Source organism: Ursus arctos, unplaced genomic scaffold (assembly GCF_023065955.2).
Source record: "Ursus arctos isolate Adak ecotype North America unplaced genomic scaffold, UrsArc2.0 scaffold_7, whole genome shotgun sequence".
Classification (NCBI taxonomy): Eukaryota; Metazoa; Chordata; class Mammalia; order Carnivora; family Ursidae; genus Ursus; species Ursus arctos.
Window position 1 is genome coordinate 41,201,040 of NW_026623089.1, and position 24,580 is coordinate 41,225,619.

Sequence of the window (24,580 nt, forward strand, 5' to 3'; positions counted from 1 at the left end):
TAGATGAGTAGATTTACTTGCTAATGAAACTTATAACTTTTATTTATTTTTAAAAAGGTTTTATTTATTTGAGAGAGAGACACAGAGAACAACATGAGCAGGGAGGGAGAGAGAGGGACAAGCAGGCTCTGCCCTGAGCGCAGAGCTTGACACATGGCTCGATCCCAGGACCCTGAGATGTTGACCTGAGCCAAAACCCAGTCCGATGCTTAAGCGACTGAGCCATCCAGGTGCCCTAATTTATAACTTTCAGTGAGAATATTTTCCATAGGACTCTTTATTACTTTTTGCACTTAAAATAGATTACTTGATAAGCTCACAACAAAGTTAGGCATATGAAAGATGGCTTATTTATGTGAATACTAACAACATGCATTCTCTCTGTAGGAGAAATGGGAGTAATAAAAGTAAAACGAAGTAGTTTTTAAAATAGGGTTACTAACATTTATTGTTCACATAAACTTTTTAAGTCAGAAAGTTACTTATTACATAAAACAATTAGAAACAGGCTAAATAAATTTTTTGACATTAAGACAGTAGAATGCTCTGCAGTTATAAAAGTGATGCTTGGTTGGTGAAGCATCGACTCTTAATTTTTCCGCTCAGGTTGTGATCTCAGTATTGTGAGATCGAGCCCAGGGCTCTGGTTGGGCGTGGAGCCTGCTTAGGATTCTCCCTCTCCCTCTCCTCCTCCCTCACCTCCCCCCAACCTCCCTCTCTTTAAAAAAAAAAAAAAAAAAAAAAGTGATATAACATTTAATGACATCTCACAGACCTTTGTGTAGCTAAGCATACTAAGTGCTCCCATAAGCTATTTATTAGGGAATAATACCTTTAGTAATGCTGTGAAGTGGTCTAGGTCAGTGGCTTCCCTTTTGAACAAGATGAGGAAATTGAAGCCCACAGGGGAACTCCAAAATTAGGGGTCTTGCCTGGGCTCTGAAGAGCTAGTTTAGCCAGGGCAACACAAGCCTCCAGACTCAGCTACCACTGCTCTTTCCACTTATTAGTAAAAGCAGTGGTGGTATTTTTTCTGGTTTGGTTTTAGACTTGGCCTTTTGTTTCTATCCCTTTTAAGGTATCAGATGTCAGAGTTAGCTTTTAATTTTTAGCTTTTCAGTATTTTAGGCTTAGCGATTGGTACTTCTGAGATAATGAAAACTATAGTTCCTTGCCTTCCGCTGGGAAATGTCTAAGAATAAAACAGGTATTAGACGCCTTCTAAAGGTAAGTAAATGTAAATCTAACAAGTTAAATTATGTTTAAACCCATTGGGTAGCATTAAAAATTGTGCATTGAATTTATGTAATCTTCCCTTTGCCTATACTTGATGACTTGTTAATTGAGATCTGTAATTGGCTTTTCTTAAATATAAGTGCATTTCTTAAGTACTTTCATTATTTGGCATAAGCATTTTGCCAGTGTTTTTCTACCACTAAGTGCTGGGAGAATTAATCATAATACCAATTTGAATCATATTTTCATCTCTCATTTAGAAAGGTTATCAAAAAATGTTTCTGATCATAAAATTTAAAGATAGCAAAAATGAATTCCCCAAGTACAAAATGATAGGAAGTTTAAGGTTTGCTACTCACTTATATGCATAAATAAGCCACTGTAGCCATTTAGGCACCAGAGCCACTGTTAAAGAAGAAAAAAAATCTTTGAAGTTATATGGCATTTAGAATTAGGAGAAAGGATGGAAAGCAGAAATAGCAAAAGAAACCTGACCCTGAGACTGGTTTCTCGACCGAGCTGGCATGCCTTAGGGGCAGCCTTACCCCAGAGAAACACATTGCCAGAATGTTGTCATTTATTGTGTTACACTGTTTATTTTATTTTTTTTTTAAGGTTTCATTTATTTGAGAGAGAGAGTGCACAAGCAGAGGGAGAGAGAGAAGCAGACTCCCCACTGAGTGGGGAGCCCGACGGGGAGCTTGATTCCAGGACCCTGGGATCATGATCTGAGCTGAAGGAGATGCATAACCTACTGAGCCACTCAGGCTCCCCGTGTGTTATACTGTTTAGATTCTACTAAATAAATTTCAATTTAAGGATTTTTATTTGCAAAACCCATAATACCTCTGAGAAGATTTGGCTGAGTCATTTAATTCTGAATTGATCTAGTTGCTTAACACTGTTGAAATCTCTTGAATTAATTTTAACAATTTTAAGGGACTTGAATGACTAGGGAGAGGTCACTAAAAGATATGAGAGCTCTATGCTAAAAAGCCTGGGTGACTTAGTCAGTTAAGCCCCTGACTCTTGATTTTGGCTCAGGTCATGATCCTCAGAATCATGAGATCGAGCCCTGTGTAGGGCTGCACGCTGGGTGTGGAGCCTGTTTAGGATTCTCTCTCTCTGCCCCCTTCCCCCCAAAAGAAAAAAGGTAGAAGGGGAAATGTCAAATATGTAGACATTCATTGATATCTTCATAATTTAACATTACTGTAGTTATTTTAAGATTGATTCTATACTCTTAATTAGCCAGATATTCCTGTTATTTGTTAACTTTTTTACATTGATGTCACTTATCTTTTTATCCTTGACTTATTTTTAATTTTTACAGATAAAGTGGAGAATTTTAGTGAAGAATATGAAAAGAATAGTCACCATATTTACAAAAACGCTGAAGACAGTACTAAGAAACCCAATGCAGAAACAACTGTAGCTTCTGGATACAAAGCTGATGAAATCAAGGAAACAAATGATACTTGGAACTCCCAACTTGGAAAAAGGTCAGAATCTCCATCAGAAATATCTCCCATTAAGGGATCTGTAAGAACTGGTTTGTATGAATGGGATAATGATTTTGAAGATATCAGATCAGAAGATTGTATTTTAAGTTTGGATAGTGATCCTCTTTTGGAGATGAAGGATGAGGATTTTAAAAACCGGTTGGAAAATCTAAATGAAGCCATTGAGGAAGACATCGTGCAAAGTGTTCTTAGGCCAAGCAACTGTAGGACGTACTGTAGGGCCAATAAAGCAAAATCCTCACAAGGAGCATCAAATTTTGATAAGCTAATGGATGGCACCAGTCAGGCCTTAGCCAAAGCAAACAGTGATTCAAATAAAGATGGCCTGAATCAGGCAAAGAAAGGCAGTGTAAGTTCTGGGACCAGTTTCAGAGGGACAGTTGGACGGACTAGAGATTACACTGTTTTACATCCGTCTTGCTTGTCAGTTTGCAATGTTACCATACAGGATACTATGGAACGTAGCATGGATGAGTTCACTGCAACAACCCCTGCAGATTTGGGAGAAGCCGGCCGTCTAAGGAAAAAGGCAGATATTGCGACTTCTAAGACCACTACTAGATTTCGACCTAGTAATACTAAATCTAAAAAGGATGTTAAACTTGAATTTTTTGGTTTTGAAGATCATGATGAGACAGGAGGTGATGAAGGAGGTTCTGGGAGTTCTAATTACAAAATTAAGTACTTTGGCTTTGATGATCTCAGTGAAAGTGAAGATGATGATGAAGATGACTGTCAAGTGGAAAGAAAGACAAGCAAAAAAAGAACTAAAACAGCTCCATCCCCCTCCTTGCAGCCTCCTCCTGAAAGCAATGATAATTCCCAGGACAGTCAGTCTAGTGCTAATAATGCAGGTAAGACTTAAAAAAAAAATTATTATAAGTAAATGCTTTTCAGGTTTAAATCAACAGCTCCATAGTTTCTGCCTAGATACTTAATTTTAACTTATGTTCAGTTTTAATAAAAGTACTGTGTAGGACCACAGATTACCTTATCCAGAGGTACAGCATTTTAAATGTTAATAATTAAGTTCCACATTGTAAGAATCAATTTATAGATTGGAGTCTTTACATATTTGTGTTTTAATTCTGCTGTTAGCACTTGAGAGTTTTAAGTTGTGTGTGTGTATAGGGGTACTAAACTAGTGTTTCATCTTTGAAAATCCAAATGCAGTGGAGACTTGTAGATTTTGGACATTTAGAACTACATTGACAATAGATGGTTTGTAATGAGGGAAAAATTAGAAAATTAAAATTGATAAAAACCCTTTGTAGGTGGCTCAAAACTAATCAACAAATGTTTAAAACATTCTCAAGACATCTTAAGTAATCTTAAAAATCATCCTCTTGAGTTGATTTAATAAAATTGGAAAGTGCTAGTTCAGTATTTGCTCACTCTTAACAGTGAAATTTAATTTGTCTCTTTGATTGTAGGGCCAGTAATGACTAGAGATTCTCAAGGAGTTGATGGTCTACTGTGAGAGACAAACAAAAGAAGTAGGTTAGCTTTGCTGTAATTAAGTCATTATCTGACAAGGGCTTTGTGAAGTGGATTGATTGTTGAGTGAGGAAGAGGAGGTGATAGCCTCGGGGATACAGACGCTATATTTATATATATTTAACCAAATACATAGTTTTTCTTTATCGGTTTACTTACTAAATAAAGCGAATTAGAACTCTGATAGTATTCTTACATATAGATTCTCTTGTACATTGTAAGTCATACTTGAGACTACCTACCATTTTGTTGTATTTGGCCTAAAAATAGTTTTGTTAGGTTAGAGTCATTCTTCAAAACTAGAATTATATAGGAATAGTCCCTGAAGGCTCACTCCTTATTCCCCACTGCAAAAATAAATAAGTAAAATAAGAATATTGTCAGAATTCATCTAGTGCTATCTTGAATCTCTTCTGGAGAACTGAAGTTTGCTGCAGCCTTGCTAGTCACATGAGATCTGCCTGGGCAGACAGCTTTTACAGTTGCTTTCTCGGGAGGATGATAAGTAATGATGTACGAAACTGGAGCTCCTGTCTCCCAGCAGTTTACTTAGCTCTGACTGCTAACCTTGATAGCAAGCTATCTTAATCAGCAACTGAAAATCTCTGGCGGAAATTTACATTTTGGGGTAATATAACTTTTTTAGGGTTGAAATGTGACATCATTAGGCTCCCTTTCAAAAACTTGATGTTGATTCCAAATAAAATTTAAAAATTAGAGACCATTTGATTGATACAGCCAGAGTTGGAATTTGGGTCTTCATATGGTGTATGAAATAGCAAACATTTTTAAGGGTTGGGCTAGCAAAAAGCCTTCCTGTTTTTCTTTTTTTGTTTAGGCTAGAAAAAGTATAACCATTTAGGAATTAATCTAATTCTTTGGTTATTTTTGTATGAAGACTCACAAATCATTGAGCTACATTGTACTAGGTTGTTTTCTATCTTTTGCCAAGATAGCTACTTTTTTCCCTTTCTTTCTGTTTTTGTTTTTTTAATGTGGTTTTTGTAGATACAAGCAGACATTTTTTGAAGGCTAGCATGATGCAGTATACTTAAGTTCTAGAAAAATGTTAAGGGTGAATACCACTTGATATTGTATGTGTGTGTGTTTAAACTAGACCATGCTAATGTCAGTATCCGTAGATAACCAACAGTTATTTTACTAAAGAATTGATTTGCCATTTACACAAAATAAAACTGAAGCACATACACAGTAACTAGGTTTTTGATTTTCTCCTAGAGTAGGAGGGTGAGAATGGCAAAATAAAACTTTATACTGTTAGGAATATTTTGTGAACTGAGTGGTGCTTTTATTCCTTTTATTCTTTCCCCCTGCAATATGCCACTCTCCCAAATATTCATAGGTTGTTTGGTAGATAATTTGAAGTATTAGCTAGCTAGTTTTGATTACCATTTCAGAAAACTTGGATTTTACAGAGGACTTGCCTGGTGTGCCTGAAAGTGTGAAGAAGCCCCCAAATAAACAAGGAGATAAATCAAAAGAAAATACCAGAAAGATTTTTAGTGGTCCCAAACGGGTAAGTAAAGCATTATCAGTGATTTGTATTATTTATTATCGGAGGGTGCAACTCTTACTTTTTTTATTTGAAAATTACTAACAGATTTTGTCTTTCAAAGGATGTAAATCAGTTTTTAAACTTGTAACCATTTTTTGATGTGTGCAAAAATATACCTAAGATAATCTTTATTATATGTATATTTCAGTAACATTAAATACATTCATAGTGTTTTGTAACCATCCCATTATCTATATCCAAAACATTTCATCATCTCCAGCAAAAACTCTGTACCCATTAAAAAATAACTCCCTTTTTGTCCTCCCAGTCCCAACTCCTGGTAAACACTGTTCTATTTGTTTCTATGAATTTGCCTATTTTGGTTACCTCATACACGTGGAATCATACAATACTTACCTATCTGTGTCTGGCTTATTGCACTAAGCATAATGTTGTCAGAGTGCAACTATATAGTACATATCAAAATTTCATTCCTTTTTTATGGCCAAAAAACATTACATTGTGTGTATATACTATATTTGTTGTGATTCAAGGGTGTTTTATTGATGAGAAGACCAGACTCTTGCCATCCACTGGTACAACTCCTGTATTAGGTGATATAAATATATTGAAAGTTACTGTTGGTATTAGCTTAAGCCGTAAACTGGCTGACTTAAAACATACTTATTCTGTCACAGTTCTGCATGCCAGAAATCCAAAATCAAGATGTTGGGAAGACTGTGCTTTCTCAAAGGCTCTAGGGGGAAATCCTTGCCTCTTTCAGCTTCTGGTGGCCCCAGGTGTTCCTTGGCTTGTGCTACATAACTTGTAGTGTCTGCCTCTGTCACATGGCCTTCTCCCTCTTTCCCTGTGTCTTCTAGAAGGACACTTTGTATATATAGCACATTTTGTTTATTCATCATTAGGGTTGTTTTCACCTTTTGGCTATTTGAGTCTCTGCTTTCAATACTTTTGGATATATACCTAAGAGTATATATTTTGAAACATAGGGTAGGTCTGTGTTCAGCTGTCAAACTCTTTTCCATCTTGACTGAACCATTTTACGTTCCCTCCAGCAATGCACAAGGGGTTCCATTTTCTCCATGTCCTCACCAACACTTATTTTCTGCAGTTTATTTTGTTTTTTGTTTTTGTTTTATTTTTAAAGATTTATCTATTTGAGAGAGAGAGTAAGCATGCTGTGCAAGTGCAGGAAGGGGCAGAAAGAGGGGGACAAGCAGACTCCCCACTGAGTGGGGAGCTTGATGCAGGGTTCCATCCCAGGATGCTGAGATCATGACCTGAGCCAAAACCAGGAGTCAGACGCTTAACTGACTGAACCACCCAGGCACCCTATTTTTTTTTTTTTTTTTTTTTTTTTGAGTAAGCCCCATGCCCTGCATGGAGCCCAATGTAGGGTTTGAACTCATGACCCTGAGACCAAGATCTCAGCCGACATTAAGTTGGAGCTTAACCAACTGAGCCACCCAGGCGCCCTTGTGGGTTTTTTTTTTTTTAATAGCTATTCTAATGGGTATGAAATGATATTCATTGTGGTTTGATTTGCATTTCCCTGGCTAGTGATGTTGAGCATCTTTTTGTGTACTTACTGGTTATTTGTATATATTTTTTTTTTTTTAGAGAAACATCTGTTTAGGTCCTTTGTGCATATTTGAATTGAGTTTGTCTTTTTGTTGAGTTATAGGCGTTCTTTACATACTCTAGATACTAATCTCCTGTTAGATAAATACTTTGCACATAGATTCCTCATTCTGTGAGTTGTCTCTTCATTCTCTTGATAGTGTGCTTTGATGCGCAAATTTTTAATTTCAGTGAAGTCCTAATTTGTCTTTTGTTGCCAGAAAATTATTGCCAAGTCAGATGTCATGGCTTTTCCTTTATGTTTTCTCCTAAGGATTTTATAGTATTAGGTCTTAAATTTAAGTCCAATCCATTTTGTGTTAATTTTTGTATAAGTAAAGGATCCAGCTTCATTCTTATGCATTATGTAAGTCATTTAAATATGGTCCAGCATGGGTATTCAGAATAATTTGCTTGACTTTACCTGTTCATTAAAAAAATTCCTTTATGGGCACCTGGGTGGCTCAGTCTGTTAAGTGGCTGCCTTCGGCTTGGGTCATGATCCCAGGGTCCTGGGATCAAGCCCCACATCGGGCTCCTTGCTCAGCGGGGAGCCTGCCTCTCCCTCCGCCTGGTGTTCCCCCTGCTTGTGTTTGCTCCCCACCCCCATGTCAAATAAATAAATAAAATCGTTTAAAAAAATTTCCTTATATAACTTGTTATACATTAAATAGTTTTGTTTTTAAAGGGTAGTTACAGAACGGTGCAGTGGCTCAGTTGGTTAAGTGTCTGTCTTCAGCTCTGGTCATGATCCCGGGATCAAGTGCCGTGTCAGGCTCCCTGCTCATTGGGGAGCCTGTTTCTCCCTCTGCTTGCTCTGCCTGCTGCTCCCCCCTGCTTGTGCTCTCTCTCTCTCTCTGTCTCTGACAAATAAATATTAAAAAAATAAATAAATACAAGTTGTCAACTCCTTTTGCAAGTCGAACTGCTTTTAAACAGCTAAAGAATAAGCATGTCCAAGAATGAATAAGGCCAAGTCTTACAGCCTCATTTTTATTCTTTTATCTAATTGGGGCTCATTTCAGAGTAATTGTGCTATACTTTTTGTACCCCCATGTGCCCACCCTGTCACCAAAAAAACAAGTGTTTAAGCTAATTTCAATAAACTTAAGGTGCTCTGTGTCCAGGGCAGTGTGAAATACAGTCTGTATGGACTATGTAGACTATAGTCATTAATGCTTAGGTGAGGTTTTTGGTTTATATGAAAAACCAAATATATGCGTATGGCATATATTGATTTCCATAGCAATAGTTACCAATTTCTTTGGTCTCGGGATCACTTCACAATCTTTAAAAATTACTAAGAATCACAAATTATTTAATTTTAAGACTTTATTTAATTGACAGAGAGTGCACAAGCAGGGGGACTGGGAGAGGGAGAAGCAGGCTCCCCTCTGAGCAAGGAGCCGGATGCAGGACTTGATCCTAGGACCCTGGGATCACTGGGATCATGACCTGAGCTGAAGGCAGATGCTTAACTGACTGAGCCACCCCAGCACCCCCAAAGAACTTTTTTGTTTAAAGAACTTTTGATTATATGTGCAGCTCTATCAATATTAAATTAGAAGTGAAAACACATTTTAAAAATACATATTAATTCACCTAAAACAATAACCCATTACATGTTAATGTTTTATGAAAATTACTTTCTCAAAAAAAGTAGTGAGAAGAATAACATTATTTGACATTGTTTGCAAATCTTTTTAAAGTTTGGCTTAGTGAAAGACAGCTGGATTCTCATAGCTCCTGCATTCAATGTTTCATTATCTTGTTTTGGTTGAAATATATGAAGAAAATCCAGCCTTACACAGATATGTAGATATATTTTAAAAAGCCTTTTCAGGTAATCATGAATCTTCTTCTTTGGTACTATGCTGAAACTCAACAAATGGGCATTTCTTAAAGATTAGTTGCAATTGGAATCTAAAACCATGCCAGTGAACCTTTCATATACTCTTATATTAAAATCTTTGGTTTTTTACTTTGTGGTTTTTTTGTTGTTTTTTTTTTTTTGTCTTTCACTTTGGATTTTTTACACATACATGCTTTGTGACATCATATATTGGTTATTTGGGAAATACTGGTTACACTGATTCATGTGCACATCTTTCAAATGGTGACACATCTCATTATATGGTATCAAATAATCACATTAGTATCACTGCCAAACTCATCAGGAAAGTCTTAAGTATTGGGAAACTATCCTGTTCGTAGTGGTAGGTAAAAGGTCTTCAAAATATTAGTTGCTTAAAAGTTGAAAAAAAATTTTTTTAAAGATTTTATTTTTATTTATTTATTTGTCAGAGAGAGTGAGCCCAAGCAGAGGTAGTGAGTGTCAGGCAGAGGGAAAAGCAGGAGCCTGACAAGGGACTGGATCCCAGAACCCTGGGATCATGACCTGAAGTGAAGGCAGATACTTAACCTACTGAGCCACCCAGGCGTCCCAATACCAATATCATTACGAACAATAAGTACACTGAGTGAAGTTTAAGAATTTTCCAGTTCTTTTTGTCTTTAGATTATTTCATTGAGGATGAAGTCATAGTAATGTATTCACAAATTTTTAAGTAATTTTATCTTACATGCTTATGTTAATATTCATTTACATGCATTTGTATTCATGTTCAGTTTTTTTAACTTAGTTTTAAACTTAATATTGGAGTCATTTCCTTGCTACTAATGTGGCTTAGAAGGCAGCAGTGTACATGTACTTGACCCAATTATGAAGCAATCTCTCTGGCCTAAAGTAAATCAGGTCATATAACCTAGTAGGCAGAAGACCTGTTTACTGTTGATGGATAATATCTTAGAAAAGTTAAGAAAACGATTGCTAATTTACAAAACCAAAATATCTATGAAAGTGAACTTATTTGAAAAATGTAACGTGGGTAAAGTCCTGCCTTAAAACAATAGTCCTAAATAACATTTTATTTCCTGAAGAGGTTGAACTTCAGTAAGTGTTTTAAATTCCTTTTTAACCCCTTCTGAAATATTTGCCAAAACCCTTTTTATTTTAAGTGAGATTATGTCAGAATTTCTTTACGTATATTAGTACTATTTAGGTGGGTCAGTAATTTTCAAAAATGAAACTTTAATCCAAGTGTTAATGTACTTTAATAAAAATAATGAAAAATGCTTTAGATCCCATGGAAGGTATGTACCCTTACAAAAATATCTAGGTAAAGAATTTAGAAGCCTACTTCAGGAAGAGAGCAACAAGAAGTTAAGCAGTATAAAATAGCTCATAGGAAATAGGTCATCCATTTGCCTTCAAGACACTAAAAGACTACTTCAGAGTTGTTAAAAAGGAGAAGGCCATTGAGAAACAGAAAAAGAGAAATGTTATCTATTGAGTTTTGATGAGTGTAAAGGAATAGAGGAAATATATCAAAATTTTAAGCATTGAAGTGGTATGTATAAATTAATATAATGGAAATGATAGATGTTTTATATATAAGAAATTAGGATTTGTGTTATCTGTGCAAAAAAAAATAGGTGAGCTCAATTCTCAAAGGCATTTTTATGTAGGTTACCCCCAAATCTCCAGAGAAAAAAGAAGGGGGGGTAAGTAGGTGGGTGTAGGAAGTGTTCTCAGCAGTTGTTCCAGTTCTCCATTATAATAGAAACACCCTCATGTAGCTGATAGGTCAGTGGGAGTGTCTGGGTCTTCTGTAATCTGATTAGATTTAAAGACACTAATGACCTCATTTCCTAGCGGAGAGGTAGCCCATGGCTTGTGGTGGCAAGAGTTTCCCTCCCTACCTGTAGGGCTTTCTTAGCCCTAATACTGTAGATATTTTGGACTGAATAAATTTTTGTTGTGGGGTTGGTCCTAGTAAATTGGAGGATATTTAGCAACACATGTGGCCTCTACCCATTAGATGCTGGTAGAACCTGCTGCCCCCCCGCCCCAAACCCACCATCAGTTGCTTTAACCAAAAACGTCTGCAGATGTTGTCAAATGCCTTGTGGGGGTCAAAGTGGACCTCCCTCCCATTGGGGTGTGTGTGTGTGTGTGTGTGTGTGTGTATGTGTCTTGAAAATCAGTTGTAGACTCGATGCCCATTACTCTTAAATCTCTTATTCTAAACACAAGAGTACTGCTCTATAGATGCAGCATTCCCATCAAAACCAGGAATTTGGTTTGACATTGATAAATAATACAGTCTAGGCCACAGATGCCATTCAGATTTTACCAAGTGCCTCAATAATGGCTTTATGGCATAATACCCTCCTCCCTCCCAAAGAGCCATGATGCGGTCCAGAATCACATGTTGTGTTTAGTTGTGACAAGTCTCTACTCTTCTTCAGTCTGGAACATCTGTGTCTTTCCTGGTCTTTCCATGGCTTTGACATCTTTGAAGAGTTAGGATCTACTGTTATTTGTAGTTGTCCCTCAATATGTGTTGTGATTTAGGTTATATGTATTTGGTGGAAATACCACAGAAGAGATGCTGTGTTCTCAGTGCATCATACTAGGTGGCACACAGTTGTCACTTTGTATCATTACTATTGATGTTAACTGATCCCTTGGTGTCTGTTAGGTTCCTTAGCTCTCCTCATTAAAGTTTTACCCACTAGTTTTAGCATTCATTCTTGCCCAAATCAGTTTTTTACTCTGATGATTGTTGAATGTTTTTTCCTAATTATATCATTCCTTCTATAGTTATTAGCAGTTGGCCTACTTTAAGCTAGGTCTTTTTCTCACTTCCATGTATGTAAGACTGTATTTATATATTTATATATTCATTTCTTTATGTCAGTAGGAACATGGATTCTTGTTTTATTCAATCATTTGTTACTGTTATTTAAATGATAATATTGTTCTGTTGATGCCCAGATTTTCTTAGATTTGACATTTGGACGTTTCTTCAAATTGCCTTTTGATGTATCCAATTCTTACATTTCTTTTCTTAACGATAGACTGATATGTTCAGTACTCATCATACACCTTCCCAGCCCTGGAATCAACTATTTATCTAAGGACCCCTGTTTTCTTTTAGTGGAAAATGGTATTTAGAAATAAAGGTCTGGTGGGGGTGCCTGGGTGGCTCAGTCGGTTAGGCTTCCGACTCCTAATCGCAGCTCAGGTCTTGATCCTAGGGTCCTGAGTTTGAGCCACATGTTGGGCATAGAGATGACTTGAATCAATAAAACTTTAAAAAATTTAAAAACAAAGAAGGTCTGGGGGCGCCTGGGTGGCACAGCGGTTAAGCGTCTGCCTTCAGCTCAGGGCGTGATCCCGGCGTTCTGGGATCGAGTCCCACATCAGGCTCCTCCGCTATGAGCCTGCTTCTTCCTCTCCCACTCCCCCTGCTTGTGTTCCCTCTCTCACTGGCTGTCTCTATCTCTGTCAAATAAATAAATAAAATCTTAAAAAAAAAAAAAAAGAAGGTCTGGTGATTAGGTATGGTCATTTCTTCTGCATTGTCATTGCTTCTAGGCCTTCTTTGAGTTCACAGAGCTAGGAAGCATGTAAATATATGCATTTGTCTCTCTCACACACACACACACGCTTATTTTGTATCTATATTTAGAACTATGAATTCACAATGATACCTCTAATTCAAGTTCAACACCATGTTTTATTGTAGCCTTTCCCCATTTTCACTTTGCTGACAGTGAGAGATCTGGTTTCTGTTATCCTCAACATATTTATGTTTTTTTTTCAATCCTCATGTATATAACCAATTTCCTGGCCACACAGGCCATCCCCTCAGTTTAAGTGCAACTAACCAAGAGGTCCCTCTTGCCTCCCCCCACCTCTCCATGTTAGAAAACACTAACTTTTTAAAGCATGCTACTTTGATAATCTTCCCCAGCACCTAACCAGGGTTATAGAAAAGGGTTGTTCATAACAGGATTGAGCGTTGGCTAGGGGAACACGTGGCAGAAAGATGAGAAGGGTGAGGAAAACTTCTGGTAAGAATGTAGTTGAGGGCACTTGGGTGGCTCAGCCGGTTTAGCATCCTGACTCTTGATTTCGGCTCAGGTCATGATCTCAGGGGTCTCGTGAGATTGAGCCCCATTTTGGGCTCTACGCTCAGCATGGAGTCTGCTTGTCCCTCTCCTTTGCTCCTCCCCTTGTACTTTCTCTCTCGCTCTTGCTCAAATAAATAAAATCTTTTTTTTTTTAATGTAGTTGAAATGATTAGTCAGAAGAGTTGTTAACTTTCTAGGGAGAAAATTAAAGATAGAGTTTGAGGGATTTGGTTGGAACATATCTGTATTTAAGTGCTTATTTCTCTATGTGGTTTTATTGGTTATTTGGCAATTTTGATGCTTTTTTTTTTTTTTTTTTTAATTTTGATGCCTTTTTAAAAAAATGCCATCCTCGGGTGCCTGGGTGGCTCAGTCAGTTAAGCATCTGCCTTTGGTTTGGGTCATGATCCCAGGGTTCTGGGATCGAGTCCCACATCAGGCTCCCTGCTCTACACGGAGTCTGCTTCTCCCTCTGTCCCTCCCACTCATTCTCTCAATCTCTCTCTCAAATAAATAAAATCTTTTTTAAAAAGAAGAGTAAAAAATGCCATCCTATTTTTGAAAGCTAGGTATAGGTCCCTGAATTCTGTTATTTGTAGTTATCATATATATGATGATATATTTAAATCATTTCTTTTGCCTTCCCTGCTTTTTGTTTTGATTTCTAGCTTTCCATTCAGCTGCTGCCTTTCTGCTCTTTTTCTTATGGCATTATTTGTGTAATCATCTTAACTAACCTTCAGTGCTTGGAGGGTTATATCTTACCTGGGATTTTGGCCATCTTATTTTGCTAGTTAAGACTGCTGCTGGGTCACTGATGAAACGAACCATATTTGTCAATCTCTGTTTCAATTCTCAAATACTTTTATCTTCATTTTTATCATTTTCCTGTAGTTTAGTGTTGGGCCTATCTGGCACTGTCTTTTGTCTGACTCTTAAAGGAACATTCTGGACTTTATTTTTCTTCCTTTCTGTCATCCAGTATGACACTGGGTAGTGGGCTTCTGGATAATTGAATTAAAATTTGATTATCAGTGTAAATCATGGTAATATATTAGTTGTATTTATTAAGATTACATAAAGCTGCAGTTTTAAAGTTAATCTAACTTTATAGTTTTATAAACTCATTTTTTTGTTTCATAAAATGAATTTATATGGGTTGTCAACTTAAAAACAGAATCTTACAATTGAAGAGATTTTAAAGGACAAGTAGTCCCACCTCCTACCTAAGAGCAGATGTTCCTTCACAGTATCCTTCTTTAGCAGTTAACTCATTCTCATGAAGCAGTTTATTTTTTTGTCAGGTTCTTTTACCCACGATTACCTTTGTTCTGTGTCTGGGGATTCACTGACCATCCTGGGATCCAGTCATCAAGATGGTAGTGTGAAATTTACTGTATCCCTTGGACTAGAAACCTGAGATACAGATCGATGTGATACAGAGTCATGAATTTGAGCCCCACGTTGGGTGGTGTAGAAATTACTAAAAAAAAAAGAGAAAAAAAAGTAATAATAATCTTAAAATTTTTTTGTTATTAATAGGTTATTTAGCAATATTTAATTTCAGCTTACAAATAAAGAGTGTTCTTAACACTTCCCACTTGAAAGATTGCCAGTACTAGGATTATATTCATCTTTTTATTACTCTTTGGCCCTCCCCTCTCTCTCTCCCTCCCTTCCTTCGTTCCTTCTGATTTTATTTGGGGGAGAGAGAGAGCACGAGCAGGGGGAGGGGTAGAGAGAAAGGGAGAAGCAGACTCCCCCTACTGAGCAGGGACCCTGAGTTCATGACCTGAGCCGAAGGCAGACACTTAACCAACTGAGCCACCCAGGCGTCCTGGTTTCTTACTTTCTTTAATCTTGTCTGCATTTGATATAGTTGTTTCATGGAAATTAAAAGATTAACTGATAGAGTAATAAAAGATTTTTACCTTTTTTATTTTATAAGTTTTCTAAGAGAACTTAAATTTTTATTTTCATTTATTTTTTAAAGATTTTTATTTGAGAGAGTGAGTGTGAGAGAGAGAAAGGACGAGAGGGGGTAGGGTCAGAGGGAGAAGCAGACTCCCCGCTGAACAGGGAGCCATACTCGGGGCTCGATACTAGGACTCTGGGATCATGACCTGAGCCAAAGGCAGACACCCAACTGACTGAGCCACCCAGGCGCTCCAAGAACTTAAATTTTTAAAAATAGTTTTTATTTGGAAATATTTCCAAAATTACAGATGAGTTGCAAAAATAAAATACTACAAAGAACACTCCTTATCCTGATTATTTTAACATTTGTTTTTTCATTTGTTCTTTCTCTTCGTGAGTGTGTGTACCCATATACATGCGTACTTAATTTTTTTTCCTCAGAATTTAAAGGTAAGTTACATATATCATAGGCTTTTACCCTTAAAACCAGTGTGTATTTCCTAGTCATAATGGTCCCCATCTGTGGTAATCAAACTGCAGTAAATTTAACATGGTTCCAATATTTTTACCTAATCTATTGTTCAGTTTGTCACTTACACAGTAAGGTCCTTTGTAGCATTTTCTCCTTTTCGGATAGAGGATCTAGTCTAGGGTGGGGTATTTTATTTAGCTGTTGTATCTCTTTAGTCTCCTCTAACCTGGAATATTTCCATAATCTTTGTCTTTTATAACATTGACATCCCCATAACCCTTAAAAAAAGCACCTCATTTTGGTTTAGTCTCAAGTTTCTCTAGATTGGATTTAAGTTACTCATTCTAGGGCCGGATACGACATAAGTGATGATGTATTCTTTGCAGTGCATCACATCTGGCGGATGTTCATTATGATCATCCAGTCAAGGGGTGTCTCTTCCGCTGCTGTATAATAACTGTTTTTTCCCCTTGCAACTAAAAAGCAGTCTTTGAAGAGATACTTTAAAACTATTCAAATACCCTATTTTTCATTAGACTATACTCTTAGATTTAGTGTACATGATGATTCTTTCATGATCCAGTGTTTACTGTGCTGGTTGCAAAATAATCATTTTCTTTCTCTCCTACTCCCTCCATGTTCACCAGTTCTCAACACTGCTATAGGCATGAGCCCACCCTCCTCCCCATTTTTCTTTTATCAATGTGGACTGGTGAATCTCTCTCTCTCTCTTTTAAAGATTTTATTTATTTATTAGAGAGTGTGCACGAGTGGGGGGAGGGGCAGAGGGAGGAGAGAATCTCAGGTAGACTCTGTGCTGAGCGTGGAGCCCAATGCAGGACTTGATCCCACAACCCTGAGATCATGACCTGCACCAAAATGAAGAGTCAGATGCTTAACCGACTGAGCCACCTAGGTGTCCCCCCTCTCTTTTTTAATGGTTCATAATTTATTACTTATTTTGGAGTTAATTTGTCCTGATTTGGCCTCTTAATGCTGGCTCTCTTGTACCTATCACATGTCATATTCTGTGAGTACTTCCTTATTTTCTGGCAGAACACAGTGTTCCAGGTTCATCTTGTACTTCTGCTCTAGCCCTGGAATCAGGCCTATTCTCTGATGAGTCCCATTCTCGGTGGGGTATGGTATTTAGAGACCAAGATCTGGGTACTAGATGTGCTCATTGCTTCTTGGCCCTTTTAGCAGATGGCAGTAGGAAACATGCATGTATATGTACATAAATCACATACACATATAGGTTTCTGCATATGCACATACCTGTTCTAGAAATCACGAGTTCCCACTATCTCTAATGCTAAACTATCTCTACAGGATTCTTTCTTGCCTTCTCTCTTAACCTTGACTTCCAGCAACATCAACACATTTACTCAAACCTATAATACACCTAAAATAGAGAATTGCTTTGTCCATTCTATTATAATAAATCTAATATGTTCAGGATTTCGTTTATTTTTTTGTTTTTGCAATCCTGTACTTGCTCCACCCTATGCTGCTACCCACTGAGGTTATCACGTGAATTACTGTGTTCGTAAGTTGCTTGGATTGTTTCTGTCTGCCTGCCTCTTAGTCTGTCTTTCTGTCTTTTCTTCAGTGTTTGCTAACCATTTGAATTACAAATAGGTTTATTTGTTCTGGCTTGCTTTCAGTTTAGATTTTTTTCCCTTCCATTCTTACTGATTTGTTTTTTGTGTATTTACAACATTAATATGCTTCCAGAAGTCACAAATATACATAAAGTTCAGTGAAGAGTCACTTCATTGAAATATATTCCAGCCTATCACCCATCCCTTGTAGGGAACCAACTTCATTGTTTTCTGCTTTATCCTTCCTGTGTTTCCTTTTTATTTTATGTATGTATGTATGTGTGTGTGTTGTTGTGTTTTTTTTTTTTTTTAAAGAATTTATTCATTTGTCAGAGAGAGAGAGTGTGAGAATGCGAGCACAAGCAGCGGGAGCAGCAGATACAGGGGAGGAGTAGGTTTCCTGCAAGGAACCCGATGTGGGACTTGATCCGAGGGTCCTGGGATCATGACCTGAGCCGAAGGCAGACACTTAACTGACTGAGCCACGCAGGCGTCCCTGTATATATGTATTTTTTAAAAGTAGGCTCCACAACCATTGAGGGGCTTGAACTCACAACCCTAAGATCAAGAGTTGCATGCTCTGTTGACTGAGGCAGCTGGGTGCCCATATTTACTTTTTAAAAATAAGCACAGATTTTCTTATTTTTGTTCCTTCTTAAATAAAAGGTAGCATCTAATGTGCTTTTTTTACTTTGCGTTTTTTAAATTTAGTGATAACCCTTGGAAATCACTCTATGGGTTTATCCTCATAATATATATATTTGTAATTTTTTTTGAAAAATTGGGTTTAGATTGTATTTTTTCCTTAGTTTCTTTCTTCCTCCATTCTCTTACATGTTGTGTACATCCCTTAAATTGCAGTTACATATGTGTAGTGTATGTAAATATACAGTGTTGGGAAAATTTTGTATATTCACATCTCTGTAATTATTTGGTCCTAATTTCAGTTGCAGATTATTCACACGTTGTTGTTTTAGGGTTTGGCTTAGCTAATGTAAAAGAAATCCCAGATAAGTTTGTAAATAGGTAGCTTCTTTTTCTCAGGCTTACCAGTCCTTGTCTGTTTATCTCTGGACTGATTTCAAGTTGCTATGTTGTCAGAGTCCAGTTTCCTCTGTGGTAGTGTTCTATCGTCTCTACACTATTAAAGAGTATAGAAGGAATGGGAAGATGAGGTAGCGACCCATCTAGAAGGCCAGGACCCACAAGGTGTACTGTGCTTCTCTTCACACATCATTGACAAGGACAGTCATGTGCCCACACAAGCAGCAAGAGATGTTAGAAAGTCAGGACAAGCATGTATCCAGCTACATATTCTTAAAGAAAAAGAAGGGGAGAATGAATATTCTCTAGCCACAGGTATCTCAAGATATTTATAGCTTCTCTTTTCAGCTGGTCCAGGCATTTTTAGTTGTAAAACCTGTTGCCTGTTTTAGCTGATATTTTCATGTGGTTCATTTTAGTATTTTATTTATTTTTTTATGTTCAAATAGCCAGCATTTAGTACATCATTAGTTTTTGATGTAGTGTTCAACAGTTCATTAGTTGCATTTATATTCTAGTATTTTTAATAGTTGAATTGTGTAGGCGGAGTTGTATTTTCATAAAGTGCCATGTATTGAATTTATGCTTTATTATCTGGATATTTTACAGTTTATGCTCAGATTATGTTATTTTAAATTCTGATGTGACAATGGCCTGCTTCTATAAAATCGTTGCTACCAATTATACTTTTGAAGTTATACTCATAAACAGAATGGTAATATGCATTGTTCTTCACGTAGGTAGGAATTAACAGTTTTTTCAGAAAAATAGCATCCCATTTCTTTAAAAGGTTTATTTGTGGAGTTTAAAGCACGCAGAAAAGATTTTCAGCTTTCTGTCTTGTACCTGTGGATTACATTCTCTGTGTAGTGCTCTGTGTTAACCTATTCTGTATTAACCTGTTCTCAAGGTCCTGTTCTTGGAAGTACATTCTTGATTTTAGTTTAGAGATGTCTGCATTTTCCCCTTAAATATTAATAATTTGAATATTTAACAAATTATGAAACTTTATTTAAGGGTTTTTTTGTCATAGGGTGGGACAATTTGAGATTATATAATTATGCTTAAAAGAAAGTTCTAAAGAGCTAAAAGTTATCCTAATCTTGGTAAAACTTTCTCCCTCAAACCCCCTCTGCTGCTACTACCTGCATCTTTTTAAAAACTCTGTAACATTTTTCTTAAGTCAATAAATTTTTATTTAAGGAATTTTACATGTGATTCCTTCCACTGCTAATCACCATAGTTCCTCCAAAGTTAGAATCATAATCTTCAAAATAGCCCTTTTAAAAAGAACTTTAGTTCAGTCCAGTTGTTACTGTCAGACCAGAGTTCTTTTGGTTGGGCTTCTTTGATCTCTACTTGAATATAGACATACTTCAAGAATTCTCCACCTGTAATCTTTGGTATCCAATTTCTTTAGGGCCGTAGAAGTCAAATTGTACAAGTACACTGATTGCTGTTTTGGCAAATGATCTAAAAGTATAATTCCTTAATTGTTTCTAATACCGACAAGTCTTGTAACTTCCACTCTACTCCATGAGCCTAACAGAAAATGTTACAGGTCTCATTGTCATCACTACAATAAACTGTGTCTCAATGTAGCCACACTAATGTAGTTTCTTTCAGAACTCATTTAGTTGTAGAACATGCTGATTGAATTACTGGTAAGAGTGCTATTCTGCTCTCAGGATATCCTTGTGTGGCTAGATGAATTCTAATCAGCTTACTATGTTTATCCTCATTTAGTACATAGTCTTCTTTAAAACTCAGAAATACATTTCTTACTGTTAAAAAAATTCAGATGACTTAAAAGCAGTTTTCCAGTTTTTTTTCCCCCTTTTAGGAGCCAGCTCAGTGAAAGATAGCATAATATTGTCATTTCTTCTTAGCTTTTGGTGAAGGAATTCTTCTTTCCCCTGTTTTATAATTGTGATTCATAAGCCAGTCTGTTAAGCATGGTCTTGGCATTAAAATTGTAAAAACCCAATTTTTATTCATTGTTCTCATAGAAACTGGATTCTCTCTTATGGATAAGTGCTCCATACGTCTGTTACTGGCATGTTTTTTTCCCTTAGCTGTAATAGAGTGTTGTACTTGGGATTTTTCTTGTTTGTCATACCCTGGAGAATTGAATAGAGGAGAATAATATGCTTAAGATTACTAGAACTGAAATATGCTAAAATAATTCCAAATCTTTAGAATGTTATTGTTAAGGAGCTTTCTTATTTTGTTGTAAATACTCTTTTCGTTAGATTAGATTAGGTTAGAGCAAACAGAATCCACAAATATTTCAACACCAAGAAAAATTAAGGAATTTGGTTAATGTGGTATGTCTCCTTTTTAAACCAGAATAAAATTAACACGATTAAAGGTAAGCCTAATTGACCTGGTTAAAACTTAGCTAGATTGCTGAATGATAAGGATGATTTTCGTCTTCCATGAAAAGTTGATTACTATATGGTGTCTTTGCAGATACTGTACACAGTCACTTTCACTAAGTGACCTTAGCATATGACACAGTATTTTTGTGTAGTCTTCATACACAGTTCACTTAGGTGCATATGGAATTTGAAATGCCATAAAGAGCTCAAGAGTCCATCGTTGTCGTCCTTCTTACCACCCCTGCCCCTTGTGTATCTGTGCATATACCATATCCAGTTGTTATTTTTCATTTTAGTTCTTAGATGGTAGGATGTATCTTCATCTCTTCCCCCTCCTTATAATAAACCCTGTATTAACCATGTAGAACTTTGAAGTAATAGTTAAGGAAAAGTTCTAATTGGATCCACTTTCTTTTAGATAAGCATTAAAATGGTAAAACATTAAAACTTTGAAAATAACAGTATTAGTAAATTGCTTTGTTCAACAGAGTAAACAAAGTTCATTGAATATGTCCTTTTAACATAAATTATTCAGTTATTCTGTATACTGTTAGGCTTTAAGGGCTTTATGAAAAAGAATTTATTGTGGTAAAAAAAACAAAACATGGAATCTCCCTCTTAGGAAACTTCTAAGTGTACAGTACAGTACAACCAATCTCTAGAACTTTTTCCTTTTGTATGATTTTTTTATATGCATTGAATATCAGCATCTCCCTAATTACCCCTTCCCCCAAACCCCTGGCAACTACCCTGCTTTCTGTTTTGATGAGTTTCTCCTATAAGTGGAATCATGCTGTATTAGTCCTGTGACTAGTTTACTTCATTTAGCATGACATCCTGAAGGTCTATCCATGTTGTAGCATATGATAGGATTTCCTTCTATTTTATGGCAGAATAATAGCCTATTGTATGGATATGTCATATTTTCTTTATTCATCTTTTTAAATGTTTTTTTAAAAAAGATTTATTTGAGAGAGAGTGCAGGTACAAGCTGGGTGTGGGGGTGCAGAGGGAAAAGTAGACTCTGTGTTGAGCAAGGAGCCGGATAAGGGCCTTGATCTCAGGACCCTGAGATCATGACCTGAGCTGAAGTCAGACGTTTAACCCACTGAGCCAGGTGCCCTTTTTTTGTGGGTTTTTTTTGGTGTTTTTTTTTTTTTTTTTAAATAATCTCTGCACCCAGTGTGGGGCTTGAAGTTAGAGTCCTGAGATCAAGAGTCACATGCTTTACTAACAGAGCCAGCCAAGTGCTTAACCATTCATCTTTTGATAGGTTGTTTCCACCTCTTGCCTATTGTGAATAATGGTGCAGTGAGCATGAGAGTGCAAATATTTCTTCAGAATCCTGATTTCTTTCTTTTCTTTTTTCTTTTCTTTCTTTCTTTCTTTTTTTTTTTTTTTTTTGGATAAATACCTAGAAGTAGAACTGCTGGGGTCATAGGATAGTTCTTTTTTGAGGAACCTCTGTACTGTTTTCTGTAGTGGCTGCACCATTTAAATTCCTACCAGCAGTGTAACATGAGTTCCCATTTTTCTGTGCCCTTGCCAACACTTGTTATTTTCTCTTCTTTTTGATAGTGGCCATTCTAATGGGTGTGAAGTGATATCTCATTATGATTTTGACTTACGTTTCACTTTTTTTTTTTTTAAAGATTTTATTTATTTGATAGAGCACAAGCAGGAGGAGCAGCAGGCAGAGGGAGAAGCAGGCTCCCTGCTGAGCAGAGAGCCCAATGTGGGACTCCATTCCAGGACCCTAGGATCATGACCTGAGCCGAAGGCAGATGCTTAACCTAATGAGCCACCCAAGCACCCCATCACTTTTTTTTTTCTTTAAGATTTTTTATTTATTCAGTAGAGAGATCACAAGCAGGGAGGGAGAGTCAGAGAGAGAGGGAGAAGCAGACTCCCTGCTGAACAGGGCGCTCAACGTGGAGCTGATCCCAGGACTCTGGGATCATGACCTGCACTGAAAGACGCTTAACCTACTGACCCACCCAGGGGCCACTTGACTTACATTTCACTTATGATTAGTGATGTCAGGCATCTTTTCATATATCTGTGGCTCTTTGTGTGTTGTCTTTGGAGAAATTTCTATTCAAGTCCTTTGCCTATTTCTTAATCATTTTTTGTTTTGTTTTGCTATGAATTGTAGGTGTTCCTTATATACTTTGGATAGTGACCCCTTATTAAATATATGGTTTGCAAATATTTCTCCCATTTGTAGGTTGCCTTTTTACTCTTATTTCCTCTGCCAGGCAGAAAGAAACTTTTTAGTTTGATGTCCTGCTTGTCTGTGTATGCATTTATTGCTTGTGCTTTTGGTGTCATGTGCAAGAAGTCATTGCCGAGACTGCTGTTAATGTAACTTTTCTCCCATGTTTTCTTCAAGGAGTTTTACGGTTTCAGGTCTTACGTTTAAATCTTTAATCCATTTTGAGTTGATTTTTGTGTATGGTGTAAGATAATGTAAAGATAATTCTTTTCCAGTTTCATTCTTTTGCATGTGATACCTAGTTTTCCCAGCACGATATGTTGAAGAGACTATCCCCATTGAGTAGTTTTGGCACCCTTGGTGTGAAGATCATTCGGCCATATATATGTAGATTTATTTCTGGGCTCACTGTTTTGATTACTGTTGCTTTATAATGTGTTTTGAAACCAGGAGGTGTGAGGCCTCTAGTTTGTTTTTGTGAAGATTGTTTTGGCAATTCAATGTCTTCTGTGATTTCATGTGAATTTTAGTTTGGTTTTTCCTTTTTCTGTAAAGAATACCATTGGGATTTTGATAGAAATTGCATTGAACCTAGAGATCCCATTGGGTAATATGGCCATTTTAACAATATTTAGTCTTATAATCCATGAACACAAGATGTCTTTCCATTTATTTGTGTCTTCTTTAATTTTTTTCAGCAGTGTTTTTTGTACCTGTCAGTGTACAATCTTTTGCTTCCTAAGTTTATTCTTAAGGTTTCTGTTTTGTTTTGTTTTTGATGCTATTGTAAATGGGATTTTTTTCATTTCCTTTTTGGATTGTTCTTTGTTAGTTGTATAGACATGCAATTGATTTTTGTATGTTGATTTTTGTATCATACAACTTTAGTGAATATATTTATTCTAATGGGGTTGTTTTTTTTTTTTGGTGGACTCTTTTGAGTTTTCTATATACACGGTCATGTCATCTGTGAACTGATAAAATTTTACTTCTTTTCCAACTTGGATATCTTTTATTTCTTATTCTTGTCTAATTGCTTTTGTTGGTATGTCTAGTACTATGTTAAATAGAAGTGGTGAGAGTGGCCATCATTGCCTTATTACTGATTTAAAGGAAAAGCTTTCAGTTTTTCACTATTGAGTGTGATATTAGTTCTGGGCTTTTAATATATGATATTATGTTTAGGTAATTGCCTTGTTTTCCCAGTTTGTTCAGTATTTTCATCGTGAAAGGGTGTTGAATTTTGTCCAGTGCTTTTTCTCCACCAGTTGTCATGATGGACAGAATTTTGTCCATTCTGTTAATATGATGTATCACATTGGTTGATTTTCATATTGAATTATACTTGCATCCCAGTGATAAATCCCACTTGGTCATGGTGTATAATCTTTTCAGTGTGCTATTGAATTCAGTTTTCTACTATTTTCTTGAGGATTTTTCCATCTAAAGTCATCAGTGATATTATTTTGTTTAAAGACTTTTGAGAAGAGTTAGAACAATGTATCCCAGTCTGATTTTTATAATAATAATACTTGTTTACAGCGTGTTTTCA

At 36.5% G+C, this 24,580-nt stretch overlaps 1 protein-coding gene across 2 annotated transcripts in view; it reads left to right on the forward strand.

Annotated features, from left to right (window-relative positions):
• Window positions 1–24,580, forward strand: part of WAPL (WAPL cohesin release factor) — a 78,424-nt gene that overhangs the window by 23,272 nt on the left and 30,572 nt on the right. Inside the window, exons 3-4 of one of the 2 annotated variants that reach the window (XM_057308449.1) lie at window positions 2,570–3,613; window positions 5,675–5,793. In XM_057308449.1, the coding sequence (XP_057164432.1) occupies window positions 2,570–3,613; window positions 5,675–5,793 (1,163 nt within the window). The remainder of the gene's footprint in view (window positions 1–2,569; window positions 3,614–5,674; window positions 5,794–24,580) is intronic. The other variant, XM_057308450.1, reaches the window with a different exon arrangement.